Below are 27,634 nucleotides of genomic sequence, written 5' to 3'. Positions count from 1 at the left end.
AACTTTTAAAAAACTCGATGAATTGGGAACTGAATTTTTCATGTTTGTTGCTTGCAATTTACCAGTACTGAACATCATAAATGTTACTGGTGAACAAATGCCTTCTCTCTTTACACTTTACAGGAAGATGTTGTTTTTCATAAATATCCAGGTTAATTTGTATAAATACTAGGTAAGACCTTGTATCATATTTAAATACATGTAAGCTATACATTTATGATGATGACATTTTGTGTTTTGCTGTAAATTTACAGAGAAAATATACTACAGCCGCATGTCACCAGAGTTGTTAAAAGGGCATTTAGACAGTATTGTCCCTGACTTTTGCCCATTTTGACATATTCTTATAAACAAGAGGGCCACAATGGCCCTGTATCGCTCCACTGCTGAAAAAAAGGCTGAAACAAATATTCTCGGCATGTGCAAATACTTAAATATAGGCCCTATTTAAGCACACGTACACTTTTGTGACCCCCTGGGCTGGGTCAAATTTAACCCCAGGGGCATAATTCATAAATATAATCGATTTTGTGGCACCCAGGGAAAGGTCAAATTTGACCCCTTCTGCATTATTTGAACATACTAAGTAGAGGACTATACAATGATACTACATACCAAATTGTGTAGCCCTAGGCCTAATGGTTATGGACAAGAATTTTCTTTTAAGTTTTCACTAAATAGGCATTATATAAGCATATGTTCAATTTTGTGATCCCTGGGGCAGGGTAGAGGGCTATTAGATGTCACTACATACCAAATTTGATAGCCATAGGCCGGATGGCTATGGACAAGAATATCTTTGAAGTTTTCACAAAAAAGGCCTTATATAAGCATATGTTCAATGTTGTGACCCTTGACGCAGAATCAAACTTGACTCAAGGGGCATAATTTGAACTAACTTGGTAGAGGACTATAAGATGTCATTACATACCAAATTTGGTAGCCCTAGGTCCAATGGCTATGGACAAGAATATATTTGAAGTTTTCACAAAATAAGCACTTTATAAGCATTCAATTTTGTGACCCCCGGGGCAGTTTCAAATTTGACCCCATGGGCATTATTTGAACAAACTAAGAAGAGAACTATTACATGTCACTACATACCAAATTTGGTAGCCCTATGCCATACAGTTATGGACAAGAAGTTTTTAAAGTTTTCACAAAATAGGCCTTATATAAGCATATGTTCAATGTAGTGACCCTCGGCGCAGGGTCAAACTTGACTCAAGGGGCATAATTTGAACAAACTTGGTAGAGGACTATAAGATGCCACTACATACTAATGTTGGTAGCCCTAGGCCCAATGGTTATGGACGAAATTTGTAAAGTTTTCACAAAATAGACCCTATATACGCATATGTTCAATTTTGTGACCCCCGGGGCAGTGTCAAATTTGACTCCAGGGGCATAATTTGAACACATTTGGTAGAGGACTATTTGATGTCTCTACATACCAAATTTGATAGCCCTAGGCCTAATGGTTATCGACGAGGAGGTTTAGAAAATTTTCACAAAATAGGCCTAAAATAAGCAATTTTCAATTTTGTGACCCCCGGGGCAGGGTCAAATTCGACCCCAGGGGCATAATTTGAACTAATTTGGTTGAGGACTATTAGATGTCCCTACATACCAAATTTGATAGCCCTAGGCCCAATGGTTATGGACGAGAAGATTTTGAAAGTTTTCAAAAAATAGGCCTTAAATAAGCAATTTTCAATTTTGTGACCCCCAGGCAGGGTCAAATTTGACCCAGAGGCATAATTTGAACAAATTTGGCCAGTGGAGCTAAAAACTGATTTTTTGTTTAGCGGGCAAAGGGGATGGAGGAACATTTGTTGGTGCCTTTTTAAAAAGTTGTTTCATTGTGTGGAAAATTGAGTTCAAAAATGTATACACAATGCCTAATATGTGGCAAATTACAACAATGTCTGTGGTTTTCCATGTAAAAACAAGAGATGTGTTTGTCAGAAACATAATGCCCCCTATTGCGCCGCTTTGAAGCCGTATATTTGACCTTAAAGGATGACCTTGACCTTTCAGTACTCAAAATGTGCAGCTCCATGAGATACACATGTATGCCAAATATCAAGTTGCTATCTTCAATATTGCAAATGTTATAGGAAATGTTTAAGTTTTCGGACAGACAGTTAGCACATATAAGTTGGTTTTACAAATTCACTGAGTGTAAACATTGGACACTTATATAGCTCAAAGTGACCTGGGTACAAATTCTTGTGTTCTGATTTACATACATGTATTTACACTTGCAAAATTCAAAGTTAAGAATGGAAAGTGTTCTCTTATTGCCAACAACTGCATAAATTTTAACATTGTAAACTGGTTGTTTTGTCTTTATTACTACTTTTGTACATTCTTTTGTATTGCCCTCTTTATATTAACTTTCAACATATATATTATATCCAGTAATTGTAGATATCATATGTTTTGTGATGTAAATGTGTAGAGTTCTTGTTACTTGTCACACCCATTTCCATTTCATAATGCCTTAACACTGATATAGGATATTAGTGATTTTTGATTATGTATTTATGTAAACTTATTCTATATGCTGATGAAAGTGTCATCCTTTATTTTCACAAATATCCTAGTATCATCAGTAGTGTTGTTTGTAAAGAACTTGAAAATTGTATTAAATGGTTAGTTGATAACAAACTGTCTTTACACCTTGGAAAAACTGAATGTATAGTGTTTGGTTCCAAAAGGAAATCTAAACTTCATAATTTTAATGTAAAATGTAATGATCACACTATTGTTTGTCAATCATCTGTTGAACACCTTGGTTCAATATTCGACACTGATCTTTCTGCTACATCCATTGTTAATAATATTATTAAAAAGGTGAACTCAAGAATAAGATTCTTCAGGGGCGTAGCTAGCATCTTTTGAGCTGTAGGCCCGAATATGTTACATAAAAACCGGGTGTGTGTGTGGGGGTCCTCCCCCGGAAATTGTTTTAATCCTATAACGCCTGTAGTTAGATTTAAAGCATATTTAGACAAATAATAAGGTAAGAAAATATAAGACTTTGGCCTGTATTTCTTTGATACTTTACTTTTTTATCTCAAAGTCAGAGAACTAAATTTTACTGTATTATCTTTATACCAGAGAACTAAATTTTAAAACAATATGGAACAGAGAAACATTTAAAATTGTAACACTCACTTATTCACAAGTCAAACCATGGGAAATCTTTCCAATAATACTGTCTGCATGTCTATATAGAAAGAAGTAGAGTTGATAATTGAAAGATATGTCCTTTGAACAAGACCAGAATCCATTGCCTGAGGATCATGTTAATATGAAATGCAGATTTCTTACACCTCACCACCTTCAGGGTCAACATTTTAATGCGTTTTTCGAAGTTGAAGCAATTATAATTTTTTCATGTTTCAAAAAAATTTGTAGGCCCAGGCCTTCTGTGCCTAATAGCAGCTACACTCCTGTTCTTGTATAGACAAAACCACTGTTCAAATATGGAATTAAGTAAATTGTTATGTAACTCATTGGTTCAATGCCATTTTGACTATGCTAGCGCTTCATAGTACAATGGTATTAGTAAACAGTTAAAAAATAGATTACAAGTTGTACAGAATAAAGTTGTTAAATTTATTCATGGATATGACTCTAGAACATGTTTGAAATTTTGAGATTTTAGTAGTATTGGTTGGTTAAATGTTCAAAACAGAGTTAAGCAAATAACACTCAACCATGTTTATAAAATTGTTAACAAGAAATGTCCTTCTAACATGACCTTTTTTGTATAATAATTTTAGTTTAGTGTCTGATATACATAGGGATGACAGTAGACATAGTAAAGATAACTTTTATTTACCTCAATGTCCTCAAGTGAATGGTTTTACCAGTAAAGATAACTTTTATTTACCTCAATGTCCTCAAGTGAATGGTTTTACCAACACTACTTTTAATTATAAACAATCAAAGACTGGAACTGTTTACCTGCTGATGTAAAAAAATTTATAAAAGAATAAATATGAATTTGAAAACAGAGTGAAAACTTCTCTCACAGACAATATGATCGAAATTGAAAGAAGATGCTGATTTTATTTGTTACTATATATATATTTATGTTCAAATAAGTCATCAATAAAGTATTTGTATGTACATTTAAATGTGATGACAAGATAGTAGTATACATTGTGTAACTAATGCTCTCTAATAATATATGCTAATTACTATTTGATCTCAAGACTTTTATTAGTCTCAAAATTAAATTAATGATATTTTTATGCGTATTAATGCCACCATTTTTGTACATTTTCCACCCATCTATAGGGCCCCATTGGAAATATGTTGCAAACCTTTCATGGGACATCCTGTGGTATATATATATCATGTCTTGATTTCAAAATCTTGTAACTACTTGTTATTTCAGAGCTCTGCCAAATACACTGACTATTTACTTGTAACTGAATTAAAATGATTAACTTTGACTGTGATATTCAAAATATATATCATATATATCAATGATATATCAATGCATTGTGATCCAAAACCTGTGATTATTGTTTTCCAATTGTTAAATGTTGTAAATTGACTGTATTGTATTATCTGTACTTGTATGACATATATATACATATGCATGAATAAATCAATATTTAGAAAAGTGTGACTTACACTGTTTCCAGACATATTACAGTTAAATTACTTCATGTCAGTAATGGCAGTCAGGGATGGAAAATATCTTTTTACAATTGTTGCCTGCACTGTCGACCATATTTAGTGTTATTGTTTCCCATCTAAAGAGTGCCGACCCAAAACCATGGGCATGCCTGTGATATGTATCTTAAAATTTCTTAAAAGATAAATAATATAAATTTTATCAACACCACTGCTCAGTTTTAACAATTCCAATACAGTATGTCTTATTTTGAGAGGCCATTTTGAATTGAGTTCATTTCCAAGGGCAAAGTTATGCCTTAATATATTAATATTACCAAACTGAACATTGTTACACTGTCCCTAATTTTAATGGCACTGGATTGTTTAAGGCTTGAAAAGCTAGTTGCCTGGCCGGGATTATAACAACATCTGGAATTAAGATGCCTAGGATAAAATATAAACAATATCTGCCAGAAGTACTGTATGGTTGCCATCATCAAATGTACAGAAAGAATCGTTTTTCAAATTCAATCAAGCCCCACTCATTCCATTCCATGAAACCTCTCAGGTGTCTCAATACTGATGATAGCCCCACTGAGGGCCGTATGGTCCATATACAGTTTGTGACTGTCTGGCTGGTCACTATTATGCCATTGGGACCAACATGGAGTTTACTATTTCTTATATTACATCAAAGAGTTTTCTCTGTACCACTGTACAGTGTTGTACGATTGTTTATGGTATAGAACATAAACATATTGATTAAATCTCAAAGTTGGTTGCCTGCAGCCGAACATCAGCAATGTTGCAATGAATATAATTTAAGAAATACTGATTCTTTTTAGTTTGAATAATATTGATTTTTTCACTTCAATAAACAACTAATTGGCTTTCTTAACAGTTTATTAAAATTTGAATATTTTGCATGCAATAATATCTTATTTTAAACAATAACATTTCAAGCCATCTGGCTGGTTATATTTAATGATCCAAACATTATCAACACAAACATCATCACCAAGTTTCATGATGTTGACACATACATAGCTCCACCTGTAACCCGTCCCTCATCAGCATACTTGTAACTGTTTGGACGATAAACATAAGAGTTGGCAAATTGGAGGTCTATATTTGAATATCTTGGGATGCAACTGTGACCGCATACATGATTTGTTAACTTATCATTTCACTCTTATATTCAGTTTAAACCTATTTATTTTAGCTTGTTCGCATTATAATCAATATAATCAATAATCAATATGAATGTTTAAATGAAACATATTATGCAGAACAATGTACTCTTTGTCTCATTCTTTTATTAACAACTATCATTATCGATGTTAGAAGAACATATCCTATGTTATGAATCGGTAAAATATTTGTTAACTTCCTCCATTACATCATTTTTATAATTATTACCTAATTTCATAAAAATTATTATCCATGTCATTACACTTGTGTTTTATGTATAATGCATTGGCTAAAAAGCAATTGTATGCTTAAGAGCTAATAAATGTTGTTGTTGTTGTTGTTGCATTGAAAGCCTCAGGCTTATAGAAACGCTCTTGAGTCCGTTTCCTGGACCGATAACCAGTACTTGGTGTCTTTGGGGAAGATCTAGAAAATGCTTCCAGAGTGAGGATAAAACCCGTGACCTCCCAATTGTTAGGTGGACACCTTATCCATTATGACACGGCGAAAGAAAGACTACTATTAGCAAAAATCTTGTCAAAATAAGACATACTGTATTGGAATTGTTAAAACTGAGCAGTGGTGTTGATAAAAATCTTGCCAGCCATATGCAATTTTGGTGATCAGAAACCCTTACTTAGCTTTTAAAGGAATAGACTTATTTCAAGAGGTAATGCCACGTGAGATTAAAGAACCTTACAACAGGTATTGTAAAAGAGCAAAGGTTGAGTTTGCAACTTTGCATGTCTATTTACAGACTATTACCATGACAATTAATTTTAAATCTCTTTAATTGAAATTATTAATGTTAAAGGAACAACATATTACTAACAAAACAAGCAAATTCCTTGAATTGATATCCCCCCCAAATATGCTTCTGGACACAAAAGTGTTATATTTGACACTCAAAAAAGCATTTTTTCAAGATACAAAGGGCCATAACTCCGTTATTAACAGTTGATGTACAATGCCATGCCATTTGGCGTTCATCATGCATCATCTTATTCAATCATATATGATCCAGAATTCGTTGTCCAGGAATTTCTGTTACATCTCAAAATGTTTGGTGTCCAGGATTTTCACAACATGATACTTAAAATAAAATGATGTGAATATTTGTATTGAAATAAGACGGTTGTACTGTGAAATTGTCAAATTCATATTTAAGATGTGTACCCTTATATTATGATGTTTTGTTTTCCCTGAATTTGGAGATGTAACATGGACTCGATGGAATTTTATGCCTTTAATTTTGGAAATAGATGAACAGTTCTAATGAGATTCATTCCTTTCTTGAATTACCAACAACTTCATGTTCCTAGCATAGATTTTCCACTCCAAAGTGCCATGACATTAAAATATGTGCAATTTTAATCGAAGATGTAACTGGACACAAAAATTGAACATTTATTCAATAAAAAACATTAAAATAATCAAAAGTTTTTCCTTTCTTTGATTCCAAATGAAAGACTAGTTACTTAGAAACATTTAAAACGATAGCAGTTCATAATTCTTGATTATAAATGACAATTCTGACATGTTTTTAGAAATCAGAGACTAACATTGGACGACAAAATGACTCTCGTTATCTCGATGTCAAAGAAATCAGACAAATTGCGAAGAGATAACCGAAGTTTATCCTATTTTCACCTTTTCATGTATGTAGTTTAATGCTGATTGAAAGAAATGCTGAAAGCTCCTATATTTCAGCATTAATTCCAACCTGCATTAAACAATGTTAACTAATTGGTTAGCTAATTGGTTAGTTAATTGGTTCACTTTTCAAAATAAAAAACTAAGCACATTACAGAACTTAAAAGGGGCTAAACACCTTCAAAAATTAAACCACAAATCTGATTTTATATCAATATATGAATGACAAGGAATATTAAACTATATTCAGTGCATATTGACCAATCAGATAAACGGATTTTAACTTGCAGGGTAATAAAAAAATAATAGCTTTTAAGGAGACAGATAGTAATTAACATATTATTTATTCTGAGATTTTCACAGACTAAAACAACAGCAAACTCTAAACTGCAAACATGGTATTTCTCCCTCTCTCTCTGCTTCACTTGTCTTCCTTGTAACCTGGAAATATAGGATGAGTTACATATTTTTAAAATTCAAAACAAGAAGTCAAAATAAAGTCAAAGACGGGGGAAATGCTTCAAAATCTGAGAAAACAAATGTATGTAGGTAAAGGTTTTGTTTATTATAGTGTCACCCCTATTAAAAGGGTAAGTCAGTCTGGCTTATGAGACACTTCCAACTGATTATACCAAGTACCTCCCAACTTCTATCACTAGGCAAGATGCCAGACGGATTTCAGTCACTAACCATTAATTTAACTAGCTCGCGGCTCAGGAACTGGCCATTTTATAATAAGTCCCAAAAGAAACATTTCCTGGACAAACGCTCCCTCTTGGGCTCGAACCTTCAACCTCCCGGTCCCAAGGCGGACACCTTAACCATTAGGCCACAGTACATTTACAATGTACATGTCACAGTTGATGCATACTTAATGTAACATTAAATACTTCAACTTACTTTCAAATCTGTAAAGTAGCCGACGACCTAGCTTGGACACTTTAGGTGGTTCCAACTTTCTCTGGATATCTGATTGAAGGATGGTATGCCTTATTTCATTCATAACCCATGCATTATCTTTATATTTCTTGAAGAATATGACCCACGGCCATTCATCCACCTAAAATGTAATACATGTTTAGTTGTTAACTATTGAGTTAAAGTTGCTGCTTATATAGTAAAACAAAAGCTTCTATACTATTGTTACTTATAACAAGTAAGGTGTTTCTAGCTTTAAAACAAATGCTTGCTTGATTCAATGGCATGTTTAGCTGCTTCCTATTAAATGCTCACTTCAGTACTTAAGTGTCGTTTATGGTTTGGAACAAGAAATTGTCTCATTAAAAAAACACCTTTATTTGAAATTCTGAATTATCTCCAAAAATCAAATTATAAATTTATTAAATATATACATGTATACAAACATATTAAAAGTTTGCCAGACATTGATTTCAAATTTCAAAGACAGTTCAATATAGTTTCAAACTAGAAAGAAAATGAATTCTTAAAAATAACTGTGAATGACATTAACCCTTTGCAGCATATACCCATCTTTTATGTTACTACTCAATTTAAAAAAAACAGTTCCAATGGTACACATTTCATAGACATAACAAATTTTGTTTTGCATACCACTATATAGATTATACCAGTATAAAGATTAGTAGTGAATAGCATGAAACAAGATCAGCCGGCTGATTCATGCTATCCACACATGGCATTTTCAATTTCATTTTATACTGCAAAGGGTTGAAGTACTTGAAAACAATGGAACAGAAACAATAAACTGGACTAACGATTAACCCCAACAAAATGATTACTCACTACACCAGGAAGAAAACTTCTACCATGTTTGATCAATATGTAATCTCCAGCACAAATCCTATGGTAATGATTTAATACAATATTTATATCTATCACCTTAGTCTATTATTTTTTATTAAGACAAGTACCTTTTCAAACACTCATTAGTTTCTACATGTATCACAGTGATCATTTATACATGAACATACATTTCCTGGGTAAGGGTATTCCAATATTGAGTGTATAGTAACTGCTTACTACAATGCTTAAATTAGGGGAAGAGAGAGAGAGAGACCTGCAAGTTGTCTTGAATTTAAAAACTGGGAAAAAAAATATCAGATTAAAATAAACTTCTTAAAGCATAATAAATCTAGTATATAAATGTACCTGATTATCTGTTCAGTATTGGAGCTTGGTGGTTGTCTGGTCACATCATTGAACTTCTTTACAGTTTCATCACTGGGTAACATCTCGACATAGTTACTGGCTGACTGCTTGGTCTGCTTGCTCGCCAACTGCTCGAGTTGGTCACTATCAGAATGCTCTGTCTGGTTTCTGACTGACTGCTCTGACTGGTTGCTGGATGACTGCTCAGTCCAATTCCACAGAGACTGCTCAAGCTCCCTATGGTATAACACATACTTATAAATACATACCTAATACCTTTTTGAATGTTTATGTTTTAAACCAATGTGTATGTATGGTAGAACCACAAACACAGGTAAGTGGAAAGCATCCCACACAGAAGTTCTTACCCCGACTTGGACTCTAACCCACACTGTCAGAGCCCGAGATGATATCTACCATAACCTAAATAACATAACTTAAATATTGTAGCTTTGGTGAAACTAACTATTGAGTATCCGGTTCGAGATCCGGTCGGGTCGAACTTCTTTCCGGCAATGAAAATATGTCACTCACCTACAATTCTTAGATTATGTGAGTATGAAGTCAGCGATATGGAAAGAAGTGGTGTAAGTACTGGTGTGAGAAAGCCAGGAAAGCATGGTAGATGCACTGACCGCCATGATATGACCGAAGCTGTTAAAAAGCGACGTAAACCCCATCACTCGTCACAACACTATTCTATTTTCTTAATTAGAATAGTATTAAAATGATGTACCTGAATGAAGTCATCTGGTCACTGGCTATGTGCTCTGTCTGGTCACTGGCTGGCTGCTTGGTCGGGTCATTGGCTGTCTGGTCACTGGATGGCTGCTCGGTTTGGTCAATGGCCGACTTCTTGGTCTGCTTACACAGAGACTGTTCGAGCTCCCTGTCGTAAAACACATACTTATACATACATAAAACTTATGAACACTGAATATGTCTATGTTTATTTGTTTTGAACCAATGTGTATGTATGGTAGGACCACAAACGTGCATCAGACGTAACATGGACATCAATTGCTAGTGTCCAGTTACATCTCTTGGCACAGACATCAGGAAAAACATGTGTTTGTTAAATTCAGATAAAAGAAAAAGCATTGCTGATCAATGTATGAACTTACCTGCACTGCAACCATTTAAAGTACTTATAACACTTTGATGCACATACAACTATTACTTGTGCACATTGAAGATGTAATTTTGACACCAAAACAAAAAAGTCCCTGTAACAAAGACACAACTCATTGCATCAATGTTACATCTTAGAAAGCAAACTCAATTAGAACAGTGTATAGTTAATTTATTGTATGAAATAAATAGGGAAACAACTCAGGATGGAATGGATTAAAAATGTCATGATGATTTTCTTCCCAACAATTAAATGATCAGAAATTGCCTTCTGATAAGACATGGCATGTAACTAGGACACGACGGGTTTCCCAATTAATTGTAGTCCAAGTTACATCGTTTATGTCGAAAATGTAGTCCACGTTACATCTTTTGTTCAAACACTGTATTTGGTTAAACATAACAATTTAAAACATGGAACAGGGTAATCTCTAATTTGTTTCCATCCAGGCACAAGTATGTGGGAAAATATAAGTCGTAGCAGACAACAAAGACGACTAAATGCATTTTCATTCCTAAGATGTAACTTGGACACGACGTCTATTTTGAACATCGCCATTGAATCTTGCAGTTCTGTCGTCCTTTATTCATTTGCATTTTATTTTCGTACCAAAGTCAAATCATAATTCTATTCGAATTACTTTAAAACAATAAAACGATACCTAAGGCATGTCGTTTCACAAAAAAACTCGGATGTTTAAGGCTAGGTTAGGTTATTTCAGACGTAACTCTCTTCACTTACCGAACTCGTGTCGAAGATTCGGCCATGTTGTCAGCTTTTGTGTACACAAATTCGTTGAATGCGTTCTACGTCATCAAATAATGTGTGCAGTTATTTTCCGGCGCCTTTGCGCAACCGATATGTGAAAGTAAACAGCGTTATCGTAAAAAAATTGATTTTTCGAGACGTAACATTTTGGACACAAAAGGTCGCCCGATTTTATTTTTAGAAATAGCGGAAATGTAACGTTACCCCCCAAATTGATTTATTCTGATGATGATTGTAGGTATTTTGAAGGCAACACCGTACCATTGTAAGCACTGATTAGACACAGACTTAAGTGTAAAACTTATATCTCTAAAGACGTAACAAATTGGACTCGAAAATTACGTCTCGAAGGACCAATTTAAAAATCTATTTTTCTTTTAAATGGTTTACAGAGGCTCTTCTATTTTGTAAGCATGCTTTAGGGGTTCCATCTGTTTATTGATTATTTACTTTGTTCAAGACGTAACTCGGCATAAAGATGCAACATTAAACGCGATTTATGCACTATCAAAAAAAATCTAAAAAAATGTCCACATTTTCACCACATTATGTGGATTTTCCCCTGATCGTGGAAAGCTGTAATTACATTTACCAGTGATGATATTCGCCAGTTTAATGCACTTATCCATGAAATAAGAAACTACATGCACAAACAGCAGGAAGTTAAGGTAAAATGTGATTCTTTGAGATGTAACAGAAATTCCTGGACAGTGAATTCTGGATCATATATATACTCAAACCTGGTTGTCTCCCCAGTTGGTTTGCTTCGCGGTATTTCAATGGCGCCCTCTGGATTGTGTTTATAAACAAACCTGCGTGACCCACTTGTCAAATCTGACAGAAAACAACTTTTGCTGCAAGAATGAATCAATTTTTGGAAAGTAAATACCCAAAAACGATGTAAAACGTCATTTTAAACCAAAATATCGTAAAAATCAATCTTAAGATGAGAATTTCCGTTCAACTTTTTCACTTTTTGAGTTCGTCTGCTAACAAGTATTAGGTCACACACTATTATTTCTTATTTTGGAGGGGGTTACACACCACCGTTTTTTTTTCTATAGGTCAGGCTCAATAAACACTTCAATAATTTAGTTTGATTTGAAGGCTTAACTTAGCAGAAACTCTTTCTTTAGATTAGATATGCGAATCAAAGGAACAAGCCTTATGATAAGGACAACCTCATGAGAGCATTTGATGCTACCCTTGGAGGAATGTCTGTGTACAGAGCCTCACAAGTCTACAATGTCCCCGAGTCAACCTTAAGGGACAGAACAAGGCAAAATGTTGGCATTGACTGCAAAACATGGAGCAGAGAGACTTTTGTCATGTGAGGAGGAAAGAAAACTGGCTGATCATATAGTTTTTATGGCGAATATCAGCTATGGGTATTCTGTCACTCATGTCAGACGTATGGCTGCAGACTATGCCCGGTCTCTTATTCTCTAGGGCAGAATGTAAGGGCCAAGGAGGAACTAAGCTCAGACTGGTTCTATGGGTTTATGGAGCGATGGGCTCAATTTAAAGCTGTAAAGCCTCAGAAGCTTGGTTTACAGCGAGCAAAGACGGCATCGAAGGATACGATTGACCGGTAATTCGGGGAGCTAGGCAGCATTCTGCATCGCAATGATTTAATTGGTGCCACAGAGCGGATCTGGAATGTTGACGAGACCGGTTTCTTGACAGAGCATTCACCTCCCAAAATAGTATGTGCGAAAGATTCAAAGGCTCAAGCAGTCACATCCCCACGGTCCAAAAATGACACAATGATCGGGGGTATAAATGCTCTTGGAAAACCATACTCCACCCTTTTATATTTTCCCAGGAAAGAGGTGGCAAGACAGCTTAGTAGAAGGTGCGGTTGCAGGGTCTGTGGGGAGAATGTCAGAGAGTGGTTGGATTAACCGGGGCATATTCAAAGAGTACATGACGAGCCATTTAGCCCGGTATGCAGCCTTGAACACAAACACGGGTGACAACACAGTCACATTAATTCTATATGATGGACACAAGAGTCATCTCTCTCTGACACTGACAACATGGGCATTGGAGAGAAACATTATTTTGTTCGTTCTTCCCCACATTCCAGTCACCTCACACAGCCCTTGGACATTGGGGTGTTTGGACCTATGAAGGCGTTCTACAATAGGGAATGTCGGGCCTTCATGCATGCCAACCCAGGAATGTCCATAACTACAAAAGACATCGCCAGGCTTACTGCTAAGCCCTTTACCAAGGCATTCTGCACAGAAAATCTGGTATATACCCATTCTGTGCTAGCAACATTACTGATGTCCAGACAGCCCCAGCATCTATATACCCGAATGCTGACATTGATGAGAGCGGCCCTTTGTCTGAGGTGGTGGCAGCACCAAGGACTGAAACGGACCCTGCAACATTGTTTTTAAACGGTAGGAAAATTACGCAAGTTGTGCAGCGTCCAAATAAACAATTTGTCCCACCAGTGAAGATAGTGGGCAATCTGAACACCGAGGCAGATCGCTGCGCCGACAGCAAGCAACGAGGGAGTGAAAGGCCCAAAAAGTGTTAAAAACAGCTCAGGCCAAACAACAACAGCAGACACAACAGCCATCTACATCTGGAATGTCAGCAAAACCGGGGCGGCCAATACCGCTTGATTCAGGGTCAGAGTCCACTCTTGACAGTGACATGGACAGTGATGGCGATTGCTGCGTGTGCCAGAAAAGTTGTCCACCTGAATTGAAGTAAGATGTTTCGGTTGTTGTTTTGAAATGGGGTGAATGCAGTGTGTGTGCGCATTGGGTACATTTAGGGTACTGTACTGATGTACGTTTCCTAAGGCGGGATAGCATCTTCAGGTACGTGCCCCCATTGTGCCAAAGAGTAAATGAAAATGTTAGATTATGTCAATATTGAGAATGAAACTAGACAGTGCTTGAAAATTACCCTTCTATTGATTTCATTGAATGTCTTAAATTGCATATATGTAAATGGTTGTATACGTTATTGATTGTTACTTTGAATAGTATGTAAGAGCTTTGATTGTTCATGTTTAATTTAAAATTGGTGCGGTTTAACCTATTTACCGCGACTCCACCGGGAGCCAAATAAAACAACAATGGCGGACAGTGGTGTTGGTTTTGTTTCTACGGCAGTTAATATTGAAGGATTTATGTCATAAAAAGTCAATTATCAAATGAAGTTAAGTCAAAATATTTGTCTTTAAAGACACTTGTCTAATATATGCAGATGGATTCTAGACGCAAGTGAATATTCCTTATAAGTACCACGAGTCAACCCTGTTGCAGTATACTCATACCAAGTTTCAATGAAATCCGCCAAAGCACTTCCAAGATATGGTCCCGGTCGGACGGATAGATGGACGGAAAGATGGACGGAAAGACGGACGGACGGACTGACAACGCCAAAACAATATCCCTACGCCTATGGCCGGGGATAATAATTAGTATGATTTATCTAAATTTTAGCATGGGAGAAAAAGTGACTTCAATCACAACAAAAGAATGGATACTGGACATCAGATAATTTTACAAAGCCAAGAGGTTTTAGATACTGATATTAAAGTTATCAAGGAGGGAAATCATTGACATATTGCCATAATTATGTACTGCATAGTTGTAGTCCATGAACAGAATCTAATACGACACTATTGTATCTAATATGGAAATGTTATGTAGATACAACAAGTTTGCGCTCACAACTATAATTTTATATTGACTGATTTAAAAGCACCCGAAAATCAATATGATCAGATAATGATGGTTTTCTGTAACAAAACGAAAGGTTGAGCAATTTGGACATTATACTGAATATGGATTGGTGCAGTAGGACAATTAAGTTAGAAGGAGAAGCATAATTATATAATGGATTTTTTTTTTCTTTGCTTGAAATCAGCAAGATAAAAATTATGTTTGCAAGATTTTCGTTAAATAAGTGTTTAATGTCTTTGTTTTGTATGAATACATTGTGTATTTTAATATACATTATATGAGCAAATATATTTATGCAATGCTGTTGGCATATTAGAACTCAATATTATGTGAAGTTGGAATAAGACATCAATGTTCAAATAAACTTTTTTAAATAATTGAAGCAGTGTACACATGTATTTGCAGTTTTACTTGTTGCATTCATAAGTTTTCATAAATAAGAAGAAAATGGACTCTTGCACATATAATTGAGCATTTAAATTGATTGCAGCTCAAAACACAATGTTTTATTGGATTTTTTTCATTTCCAGAAATTGAAATTGTGATCACGTTTCTTTAAAAAAAATCTTTCAATAATTAATAACACAATCACTTTTAATGGAACTCTACATAATTAATTACATAAAAATTATCAACAAAATATCACAAAAAGTCAATCAGAACATGAAATATTCAGTTTTGTGTGAGAACATCACCTGAATGATGTCCATTCCAAGTTTGAGGTCCTATTCACATAAGACAGTGTTCTTGATGGATCAGTGTGACCTAAACCAATTAGACCTGCTTGTATACCCATTAAAATGGGACTTTTAGCACCTTAGGTTTGGAAAAAAATATGATGGTTTTATTATTCTATATTTTATTATTATGGAAGATTAATTGATAAAACAAATAGTAATAATATTTTATTATGACCAAAAACAAACCATTTATATTGGTTTTATATTCAACAGTCTTGGTTTCTTCATTGAGAAGTTTATTCCAACAATTTAAAAGCAAGTGACAGGATGTGTCATCTATCACAAAAGCTTGTGCTTGTCAGAGTGGAAATTAAAATTCGTGCCCTTGAACCATAACCTTGACCTTTGACATAGGAGCATGGTGTCTTTAAGTGACTGATCATCTGGTCATAGGGACTGATAATCCAAATGTAATTTTCAAATACTAAACAACTTTTATGGGATAAGTAGAATTGTTAATAAGTGTTAGAGCATTTACGAAATATGTAGAGAACCCTTCACCCCCGAAATGGAGATACTTCTATATGCCTTCTTTTAAGAACATAAAAGTCAATTGTGAACATTAAAAAAAAAAAACATATACATATGATTAAATAACCGCTATCATATACAATAAGCTAAAAACAAGCCATGGTTCAAAGCATGCCCCGTTTTCTCAGCCCCTACAAACCTGTGTATATCGCAGGATGACCTGTATATGAGGGTTGTCTACCGAGTGTATGGTAGCCTCCACAGTGTTGGTTGTAGCCGTGGTTGTGGGTCACGTACTCCCCATTGTGTGTGCAACGCTGGAGAGCCAGGTCAGGTGGGGACAGAGAACTGGCCTTTGATGACTCCCCATTGGTCAACAGCTCGTCCTGGCTCTGTCAATCAATTGCAACTATTACAACATTGAAATTGTGTATGTGCTCTGTCGATCGATTGCAAGTGTTACAATATTGAACTTTGTTTTAGTCATAATAATATTATTACTAGTCATAATAATATTATTACTACTTCATCTTAATTGAGCTTTAACATAAAAAGAACACTTCAACAATCAATAATAGAGCATTTATGATAAACAAGAGTTAACAGAAAACAAGAAAGTGCAGTAATGAAAATGTTTACTCAATTTCTCAACACTTCCTATTCACCCTCATTTAATATTTTGCACTTTAGGGTTTTATAGAAATTATAAGCACATCAAAACTACATATTCAAATATTTTTGTTACTAATGTTACATCCAAAATCAAATTAAAATTTTGGTCTGAATAGTAGAAACCCAAATATGTAGTTTTATGTGTTTTTATAAATCCCATAAGCGCTTAGTATTAAAACTTGTCAAATAATTGTATTTTATTTTAAAGTCCATGAATGGACAAAAATTACCAGTAATACGTATCTAAGTGGTAAAAGGTTAAGAATACCCATTTCTCAAATCAAACAATTTCTACTTGGTCGTACTCACCTCCTGATCGCTTTCATGGATTGTATCATCTTTGGAAAGGGCTGCAATAGAGAATGAAAATTAAATCAAGCACTTAGATTGTAAATGTCAACCAATTTACTGATGTATTTTGTAGTCACACATTTCTGATTTGGGCACCTTATAGCAACATGCCAACTGAAATCTGGCAACAAAAATTAGTTGCGTAATCACAACTTGTGCAAGACAAATATTATCATTTATTATCACAATACATTTATATTAACCAAACCATGTCAATTTACTGTAAATTGTCGTAACATTTGCCAATAATGAAAACGTTCCAAACAATGCTAATATGTTGTAAATTGTTGTAAATTCTTCTAAAAAAGCCAGCAGTGCTATAAATGCTCCCACCAATGCCAGCAATAATGTAAATTCTCCCAACAATGCCAGCAATGCTGTAAATTCTACCACCAATGCCAGCAATGCTGTAAATTCTCCCACCAATGCCGGCAATGCTATAAATTCTCCCACCAATGCCAGCAATGCTTTAAATTCTCCAACCAATGCCAGCAATTCTGTAAATTCTCTCACCAATGCTGTAAATTCTCCCACCAATTACAGCAATGCTATAAATTATCCCACCAATGCCAGCAATGCTGTAAATTCTCCCACCAATGCCAGCAATTCTGTAAATTCTCCCACCAATGCCAGCAATGCTGTAAATTCTCCTACCAATGCCAGCAATACTGAAAATTCACCCACCAATGCTGTAAATTCACCCAGCAATGCTGTAAATTCTCCCACCAATGCCAGCAATGCTGTAAATTCACCCACCAACACCAGAAATAATGTTAATTCTCCCACCAATGCCAGCAATGCTGTAAAACAAATTTTTAAATAAAATTCATTTTAATTATTAAATACTTACCTGTTATCGTATGCTTATACTTTCCAAGGGGAAATAACTCATCCGGAATTTTAACTGGGAATCCGCCACCTCAATACCGTAATACAGGCCAGGTTAAACATAGTGCAATGCAACCTAGCCAAAAATCGGTAACCAACCCTCAATATTCTTTCAATATATATACAAAAATATTAATCGAATAGCGGGGTGGGAGGTGGGACTTACCGATAACAGGTTAAGTATTTAATAATTAAAATGAATTTTATTTAAAAATTTGTTTTAATGTCATAAATACTGACCTGTTATCGTATGCTGATTTTGCAGCTGCGGTGGGAAGGTTCGTATATATTTTCCCAACACAGTAGAACCCATAAACAGGGTTATCAGCTAATGATATCAAGTAATCTTCGTTAAAACGGTATTAATTATGACTTCTCGGACAGAGTAATATGTCTATGTCGTAAAGAAGACACTACCGTTAGTGAAACCACAACAAGCCCAAACGTATACAAATTGTATTGTTGGCACTTCAGAAAACGAAGATAAAAAGATGACAAGGTGGTCGGATTCCTCCAGTAAACAGCTTAGAGCACGTCAAAAAGTGGGGTGTGATTAATATATGCCCACAAAACAGACAGAGCTCTTAATTCATGCGGTCAGATCCTAAAAAGGAATGAATCCTTAGATAGGATAAGATTAACTTTCCTTAGTCAAGGTCTAACCCCGAGAAATAGAAGCCGCAGACACATCTCCCCCCACCTTTTTTGGGGAAATGAAGAGTGTCTTTGAGAACCTCGAATGGACTTCTGACTAACACTGCTGAGATAGAACTTCAAAGCCCTGATTGCCCAAAGAAGTTTATCCTCATCTTCATGACTACCAGTTTAAGAAAACTTGGAAACTTGAAGGTAGAAGCCATATAGAGGACTTGATATTAAGCAAGGAATCCTGGCTGACACAACAAAGTGAAAACGACAATAGATCCAACTGGCATTGGTCGTATTCAACAGAAAAAGCATGAATTTCACTTCTCCGTATGGTAAAAGCCATAATAAGAAGGAAAACCGTCTTAAAATTATATTGGAACTGTTAATAAGCCTGATGAAAAAGGTTCATAGGGAGCTCATTAAGCATCCCAACATGTTACACAAGTCAAAACCGCTTAAGAAGGTAAAGGAACGAAAAACATAGTGTTGACGTTCCATAGTTTGGATCAGTTCCAAAATAGGTAAGACAGCACAGAGTTGCGATGACTTACACAAAACAAGGTATACGAAAGCATAATCTCTATCCTTTGATGAAGAAAAGAATAAATTTCTTATCATCAAGAAAAAGATGAGAAAAACCTCTATGTATCTAGCAGAGTGATTAAGGTAATAACTATGCTCTCAATTACCCAGTAAAAAATGAATTTCCATAGAACCTTTATACAGTTCTGATGGAATTATCCTTGCACAAGTAACAAGGATTGAAACTCTAACAGAAAAACGTTCTTCTGTAGAGATAACTAAAAGTTATTAATGGCCAGACATGAAGTGGCACATGTTTGGATCAGTAAAAATATGTCTCAGTGAGATATGATATTTGACCTGTGAAGAAGTTTCCTGAAAATAATTGTACAGGAGACTTAAAAGGTCGTAGAACCATAATCCCATGGTTCATTAAGTATATTTCATGAAATTATGGCAAAAACTCAATTATTGCAAAAACTCACCAAGAAGGCAAGATATTCCAGTTTATGTCAATGGACGAATGTATAACAATCGCACACCCTGCTGGATCGATTTCTGTGAACTGCATTGTTGACGGTGTTCAGCATACCGGTATACACTGCGATATACGATCGCATAACGCTAATAACTAGCGTTTGATGATAAACAACATTCTTTGATATACTATGTACACCATGCAACTCGTCTGCAACTTCACTGCCGCGCATGCGCAATTACATTATTGAACCCAACGGAAAAATAATTCGAAAGAAAGAACTGCAGGACAAAAGGTCCAACAGGGCGTTGAGACGAACTGGTATGAGAAAGACGATAGAGAAAATTTGTTGTTCTTGCAAAGAACGAATAAGTTCCTGATTTCCAGTTACAAGGAGTGATAATATGATCACCTCCGTGTCTGTAAGTAAACCACGACCGATGTGTGATAGTTGAAACCATCACAAAGGAATCGTGAAAATGTGTTGTAAATGAAAAACGGCTAAAAAGAATTTTCGCTTTTCAAGATGTAGATGTGCAGGTGATATTCGTTAGGATACCACATAATTGAGAAACTCAAGATACGTTGTTCTATGTGATCGTCCATAACCTTATCTGCTCACATCTGTATAAGATGTAAGGAAGGTTGTGGTAGAATAAACTATATTCTTGCCAAGATAATCTTCTAGTCTAGACACCACTGAATAGTGGTAAATAATGACAAAAAGATGGAAATCTGTGTCATTAAATAATCCCGAGATTAATACAATTATCTTAAAAATAAAGCTGAAACGGACGTAAGAAAAGACGTCTCAGCAGAAGGACCGGTAAATACCGACCGGTGACCGGAACCATTTGTCAAGGATGGGTGGGCAAAGAAACCACGGCAAGCCGAACTTTCCCACTCCAAACACACTTGAAAATTGGTAGAATAGGACAGTGTTTAACACTTATAAGTCTATAACCTATCTACAGAATATAGCCTCTTCTTGAACCAATAACAGGCGCCTTTAAAATCCTGGATAATACAGGTCGCGAAGTCATCGATTTGCGAAGTACGGAAATATGATTGATAGTGGTACCTCCGGAATCGGAGGTGTGATGGCAGAAAAAGGTGAAAACCCTAGGGGTAACCTTAAGCGGGTCCACGCTTGCCGGTAGAATGCATGGAAGTCTTAAATTCTGACTTGATTAATCCATTTACTTCAAGACTTCTAACCTGGACGAATTCCGAAAGGAATACGACCAGTTATAGGAAGACGGCCTGTTATGGCCAGAAGTGTAATAGAAGAATAACTTTAAGATGAGGTCCCTCCAGATCCTAGGATCTAAGATCTGAGTTCAATAGGTCCTAAGCCATCTACAAGACTGTAGCCGCTATGCGGTCAATCTGATAGGCAATCCTATGTATCAGAACTCTTGTTGATTCCAGTAGCTTGAAAATATGCACTGCCTTAGGAGCAATAGAAAAGCAGAAGTCGATACAAATGTCGTCTTGCTAATCCTACTAGCGTCATTAATGTGTCCCAACTGTTCCGTGACACTGACTGCAAAGTCTGTAGCCGACAGGTAAAGGCGGTTAAAACAATTCATCCTTCGGGTCTCGAACATAAATTAATAGAGGTCAAATAGTAATGTTCGACCTCAATGCTAGTCTCCGAGCCCACTTCAGCCGATGCAAGACCAGTAGTCTGCATGTAGCCGGTTGAGATAGAAGTACAAATAACAGATATAGCATGATTTGGTAACCGTCGCCAGTAGAACATCAGTTTTGAAAAACACAAAAAGTCATGTAGATTGTTGAATCCATAAAATATAGTATTCAATACAATCATAGCCAGGGGTATACAACTATGTAATGTAGACGATACCCGTGATACTAAAAATTGACCGATGAAAACACAGTGGAATACCGGTAATTGGTAAGTGGTGACCGAACCGGACCGGTCAATGACCGGTAACTGTAGCCCGGTGAACGGACCAGTCATAATATGACCGGTGACGTTACCAGTTAAAGACCGAAAAATGGTGGAATCCATATGGTCTGTTATCAATGTCAAGCACTGCTCGGAAAAGAAGATCATGCCAAAAAAATCCAATCCGATGGCGATGAGACATCACTTATTCTGACCGGTGATCAGTGATCGGTGATATGACCGATGAATGGTGACCGATGTCCGGTGATCGGGACCGGTATAATATAACTGCGTCAGAATGGAAATATCTGGTGCAGAAGAATGACCATCCACGAAGTCATCTGATAATGTTAACCGGAAAACAACGGTAGATTATCAGTATTAATAGGCATAAGTGTCCTTGTAGTCGTAGTGGAGAAAAGAACAGCTTATCCCGAAGCCTGAATGTTAAACGAACTAGTGTTCGTATACAACTACGGCTCGGTGACTGCAACATGTGTGGATGCCATAAGAAGAACCATCACACGTGGAATGGAGACATGATATTCCTAAAGGAATAAAATGGAGAACGTCGATATGACCAGTAGGTTCATTAACGCCTACGTGAGAAGTGGCGACATCCATATAACTTCGATGCCGAAATATTGTTCGGCTACGCTGGAAATATTGTCTTCTACAATAATGTCTCCGTGAGCATTGACATGATCGCTTACGAGCGTATCAACGCCGAGAACTGCTCAATGAAGGAGAGGTATGTTCGATAAATATCCAGTGGTACTCAATGCAGTCAGCTGATGTCTACGTGAAGGTTGACGACGTCCTCGTTTCCTGCGATGTCGAGATCTGGATCGGCCGAGATGTGGATCGGCTGCGATGAGACCGAGATCTTCTAGAATAACGTCTCCGTGAGTGACGACGTGATCGCTTACGAGAGCCGCGACGATGAGAACTGCTCGACGAAGACGAGCGTGTCCGATGTCTAATCCTTGATGAAGACGATGTATTCAACGAAGAATAGGAGAATAATTCAATGAAGAAGACCGAGTTCTTCTTCTTGACCGGTGACTGGTGTTATCGGTGGCAGGCCTAACTGATGACTGTTGACCGGTGACCGGAGCGGTGATCATTGACCGGACCGGTGACCGGACCGGACCGGTGACATGACCGGACCGGTGACATGACCGGTGACCGGACCGGACCGGTGACATGACCGGTGACCGGACCGGTGACATGACCGGTGACCGGACCGGTGATCAATGACCGGACCGGTGACCAGACCGGACCGGTGACATGACCGGTGACCGGACCGGTGACATGACCGGACCGGTGACCGGACCGGACCGGTGATCAATGACCGGACCGGTGACCGAAACGGACCGGTGACATGACTGGTGACCGGACCGGACCGGTGACATGACCGGTGACCGGACCGGTGATCAATGACCGGACCGGACCGGTGACATGACCGGTGACCGGACCGGCCGGTCAGACGTCGATCAATGGTCCGTGATCAACGTCCCCGGTGACGTACCGGTCATATCATGACCAGTGTTGTCACCGGATAATGACCGTATGGCGGATGCCAAATGGTCCGGCATTGGTCGATGTCCTTGACCAATGCCATCGGGCAAAGACCGGCTGACGGGTGTCGCCATATGGTCTGATGTTGACCGACTGTCTAAGAGACTTAGCATAGTACGGTCGCGATCGTGCCCGATACCCGGTGACTGATACTGCAACTATCATCCATGATCTGCGAAGTCACCGGGTATTTATCCACTCTTGTTTCTGCGACCATCATGTAGTCGAATATATGAAAAACAAGAGCAAAGCATATTCAACAATAAACTGGTCACAGACCAGATTATCATACGGCACATAAAATCATTATTTGACCATAATGAAAATTATAATAATACTGCCGTAGATCATAAATTAAACAAAAGTTTAAATTTAAAACAGATGAAAAATAAAATGACGATCAATTAGATTGTCATACGGAACGTTAAAATCATTATTGCACACAATGGCAAATGATAAACAATCTGTCAATAGAAGAACACGCTTTGCACGATCTCGTAACACATTAGAAGAACATGCTTTGCACGTTCTAGCAATGTATTAGAAGAGCACGTTTTGCACGTGGTCATTCGCGCCTGAAAACACCCAGAATGGTAGAAATAAACCATTGTTCGATAAAAACAAGCATGGCTTACCTTTTACAAATGAAACAAAATCCATTAAATCCACACAAATTAATCCGAATGAGAAATAAAAAGATAAATAACACAATTTATCTATTCAAAACCCCAATCAACCAAGTGAAAAACAATATTTTAATTCAGAGCCGTAAAAGACATGTATACACCTGGTTGATCCGGAAAGAATATTGAGGGTTGGTTTCCGATTTTTGGCTAGGTTGCATTGCACTATGTTTAACCTGGCCTGTATTACGGTATTGAGGTGGCGGATTCCCAGTTAAAATTCCGGATGAGTTATTTCCCCTTGGAAAGTATAAGCATACGATTACAGGTCAGTATTTATGACATTAAAACATATCACCAATGCCAGCAATCCTGTAAATTCTCCCACCATCAGCCATGCTGTAAATTCCCCCGCCATAGCCGACAATGCTGTAAATTTTCCCACCAATGCCAGCAATGCTATAAATCCTCCCACCAATGCCAACAATGCTGTATATGCTCCTGCCAATGCCAGCAATCCTGTAAATTCTCCCACCAATGCCAGCAATGCTATAAATTCTCCCACCAATGCCAGCAATGCTGTAAATTCTCCCACCAATGCCAGCAATGCTATAAATTCTCCCACCAATGCCAGCAATGCTTTAAATTCTCCAACCAATGCCAGAAATAATATAAATTCTCCCACCAATGCCAGCAATGCTGTAAATTCTCCCACCAATGACAGCAATGCTGTAAATTCTCCCACCAACACCAGCAATGCTGTAAATTCTCCCAACAATGCCAGCAATGCTGTAAATTCTCCCACCAATGCCAGCAATGCTGTTAGTTAATTTTCCCACCAATGTCAGCAATGCTGTAAATTATCCCACCAATGCCAGCAATGCTGTAAATTCTCCCACCAATGTCAGCAAGGCTATAAATTCTCCCACCAATGTCTGCAATGCTGCAAATTCTCCCACCAATGCCAGCAATGCTGCAAATTCTCCTATCAATGTCAGAATTGCTGTAAACTTTCCCACCAATGCCAGCAATTCTGTAAATTCTCAAAAAAAACAAAATGCTGTAAATTCTCCCAAAAACGCCAACAATGCTGTAAATTCTCCCAAAAATGCCAACAATGCTGTAAATTTTCCCAAAAACACAAACAATGCTGTCAATTCTCCCACCAATGCAAGCAAGGCTGTTATTATCCCACAAATGCCAGCAATGCTGTAAATTCTCCCAAGAAAGCAAAAAAGCTTTAAATTGTCCTATCAATACAAATGATGCTGCACATAGACCACACCATGCCAATGATTCTTTAAATTGGTCAATCAATGCAAATAATTCTGTAAATTCTACAAACAATTCAAATGATGCTATAAATTATCACAATAATGTAAATTATGCTTTTCATGTAAATTGAAAAAAAATGCCAATACTGTTGTATATTCTACCGATACTGCAATTATGCTGCAAATTGCCCAAACAATGACAAAGATGTTGCAAGTTGTACAAACAATAACAAAGATGATGTCAATTCTCTCAAAAATGCCAATTTCATTTTAAATACTGTGTTTCTATTTAAACCAGTTACAAAAATATCAAATGTAATTTTTAAAAATTAAGCTAGAACACTTTTGCGCTGAACAAGCAAAATGATGTTTCAAATGGACGAAACAATACAAATGGTGATGGAAAATATCTTAACAAGTCCAATGATGCTGAAAATTCTCCCAACATTTCCAAGGATGCTGTTAGTCCCAAAATGCAGATGATGTTAATTTGCCCAATCATAAAAATGATACATGTACTTTAAATTGTTCCATGACTAAGCAAGTAATACAAACATTGTCCAAACAATATCAAAGATGCTGTTGATTGTCCCAACAATCCCAAGATGTGTAAGTTCTACCATCAATGCCAATAATGTTTTATAATGTCCAAATAAAGCTAATTGTGCTACAGCTGCCCAAATAATTAAAGAAATGCTGCATATATTGTCTCAACCATGACACTAATGCTGTTAATAGGCCCCTAAAAAAATGACAAATTGGCTATTAATTGCAACCTAAAATGGCAATTATGCCGTACATCATCCGAACAATACCAATGAGGCTGTACATTTTCCCCAAAATGCCAACGATGCTAACAATTTTCCAAACAATGCCAATTATCCCACAAATCACCCATACAATTCCAATGATGCTAACAATTTTCCAAACAATGCCAATTATCCCACAAATAGTCCCCACAATGCCAATTATGCTAACAATTTTCCGAACAATGCCAATAATCCCACAAATTGCCCCTTCAATTCCAATGATGCTTACAATTTTCTAAACAATGCCAATTATCCCACAAATAGTCCCCACAATGCCAATTATGCTAACAATTTTCCGAACAATGCCAATAATCCCACAAATTGCCCCTTCAATTCCAATGATGCTTACAATTTTCTAAACAATGCCAATTATCCCACAAATAGTCCCCACAATGCCAATTATGCTAACAATTTTCCAAACTATGCCAATAATCCCACAAATCCCCCCAACAATGCCAATGATGCTCAAAATTTGCCAAACAATGCAAATATTCCCACAAATTTTCCCAAAAATGCCAATAATGCTAACAATTTTTCCAACAAATCAATTAATTCCACAAATTTTCCCAAAAAATGCAAATGATGCTTACAATTTTCCAAACTATGCCAATGTCCCACAAATCACACCAAAAATGCCGATGGTAATGTAAGCCATACTAGGCAGAGAAGAACCAGTGCTCTCAAAATATTGCTCCCCGCCTGACAACAAAACATCTCAGTTGCATATCCATAACTCCTCTGTAATCTGATTGATTTGATTGGATAAACACAGCTTCACTAGGAGGCTGTTAGATTGATGCTGGTATTATAAGGACTGGTTTGAGCAAATTTCAGCCACAAATCACAAGATGTTGTATCTCCAATCAGAAATATTTTATTGGGAAATCACTGATTAAGGATGGCCAAAAAGTTAAGTCCTTACTCTATTCATCATTTCCTATTATTTCTTTTAAAACTATTCAGGTATTTTGCTTTTAAACCAACCTTTAGTGTAAATTCAAACAATAGCTGTCAGAGGACAGCGCGCTCGACTATTTGAGTGCTTGACAGTATAACGTAAGCCATCGTGGAGAGGGAGAGGTTAATGTGGGTGTGTGGTCATTTAATAGATGATCTTTCAAAAAGACAGACAGACGGAATGACTGACTGGCAACTCCAATTCTATATCCCTCCGCCTTTGGGGATGGATAAAAAGTAGACAATTAGAACAGCGTATAAATGTATAGCACTCTCATTAATCATGTTCATGATACATACACAACAAGATGTGTTTGAGAAACACAATGTCCCCCTATATAATGTTGACCTCGTAGGATGACCTTGACCTTGACCCTTCACCACTCAAAATGTGCAGCTCCTTGAGATACACATGCATTTCAAATATAAAATTGCTAGCTTCAATATTGCAGAAGTGACATTACATGCGCAATTTTG

At 36.7% G+C, this 27,634-nt stretch overlaps 2 protein-coding genes across 9 annotated transcripts in view; both read right to left on the bottom strand.

Annotated features, from left to right (window-relative positions):
* The window catches only part of LOC127881363 (cyclin-dependent kinase 14-like), a 109,446-nt gene that overhangs the window by 60,586 nt on the left and 21,226 nt on the right, over nucleotides 1–27,634 (bottom strand). For all 8 annotated transcript variants that reach the window (XM_052429137.1, XM_052429143.1, XM_052429141.1 and 5 more), the window contains exons 3-4: nucleotides 17,421–17,461; nucleotides 16,639–16,831 (exon numbers count right to left, since the gene is read on the bottom strand). In XM_052429137.1, coding sequence (XP_052285097.1) covers nucleotides 16,639–16,831; nucleotides 17,421–17,461 — 234 coding nt within the window. The remainder of the gene's footprint in view (nucleotides 1–16,638; nucleotides 16,832–17,420; nucleotides 17,462–27,634) is intronic.
* On the bottom strand, nucleotides 7,813–12,238 carry LOC127881370 (uncharacterized). Its single transcript, XM_052429157.1, has 6 exons — nucleotides 11,489–12,238; nucleotides 10,352–10,504; nucleotides 9,616–9,852; nucleotides 9,250–9,307; nucleotides 8,386–8,545; nucleotides 7,813–7,926 (listed from the first exon to the last, which is right to left on the bottom strand). The coding sequence occupies exons 1-6, from the start codon at nucleotides 11,512–11,514 to the stop codon at nucleotides 7,907–7,909; spliced, it is 654 nt and encodes a 217-aa protein (XP_052285117.1). The 5' UTR covers nucleotides 11,515–12,238; the 3' UTR covers nucleotides 7,813–7,906.

Source organism: Dreissena polymorpha, chromosome 5 (genome assembly GCF_020536995.1).
Source record: "Dreissena polymorpha isolate Duluth1 chromosome 5, UMN_Dpol_1.0, whole genome shotgun sequence".
In the NCBI taxonomy this organism is placed as follows: Eukaryota; Metazoa; Mollusca; class Bivalvia; order Myida; family Dreissenidae; genus Dreissena; species Dreissena polymorpha.
This window is presented reverse-complemented; position numbering and strand designations above follow the sequence as displayed.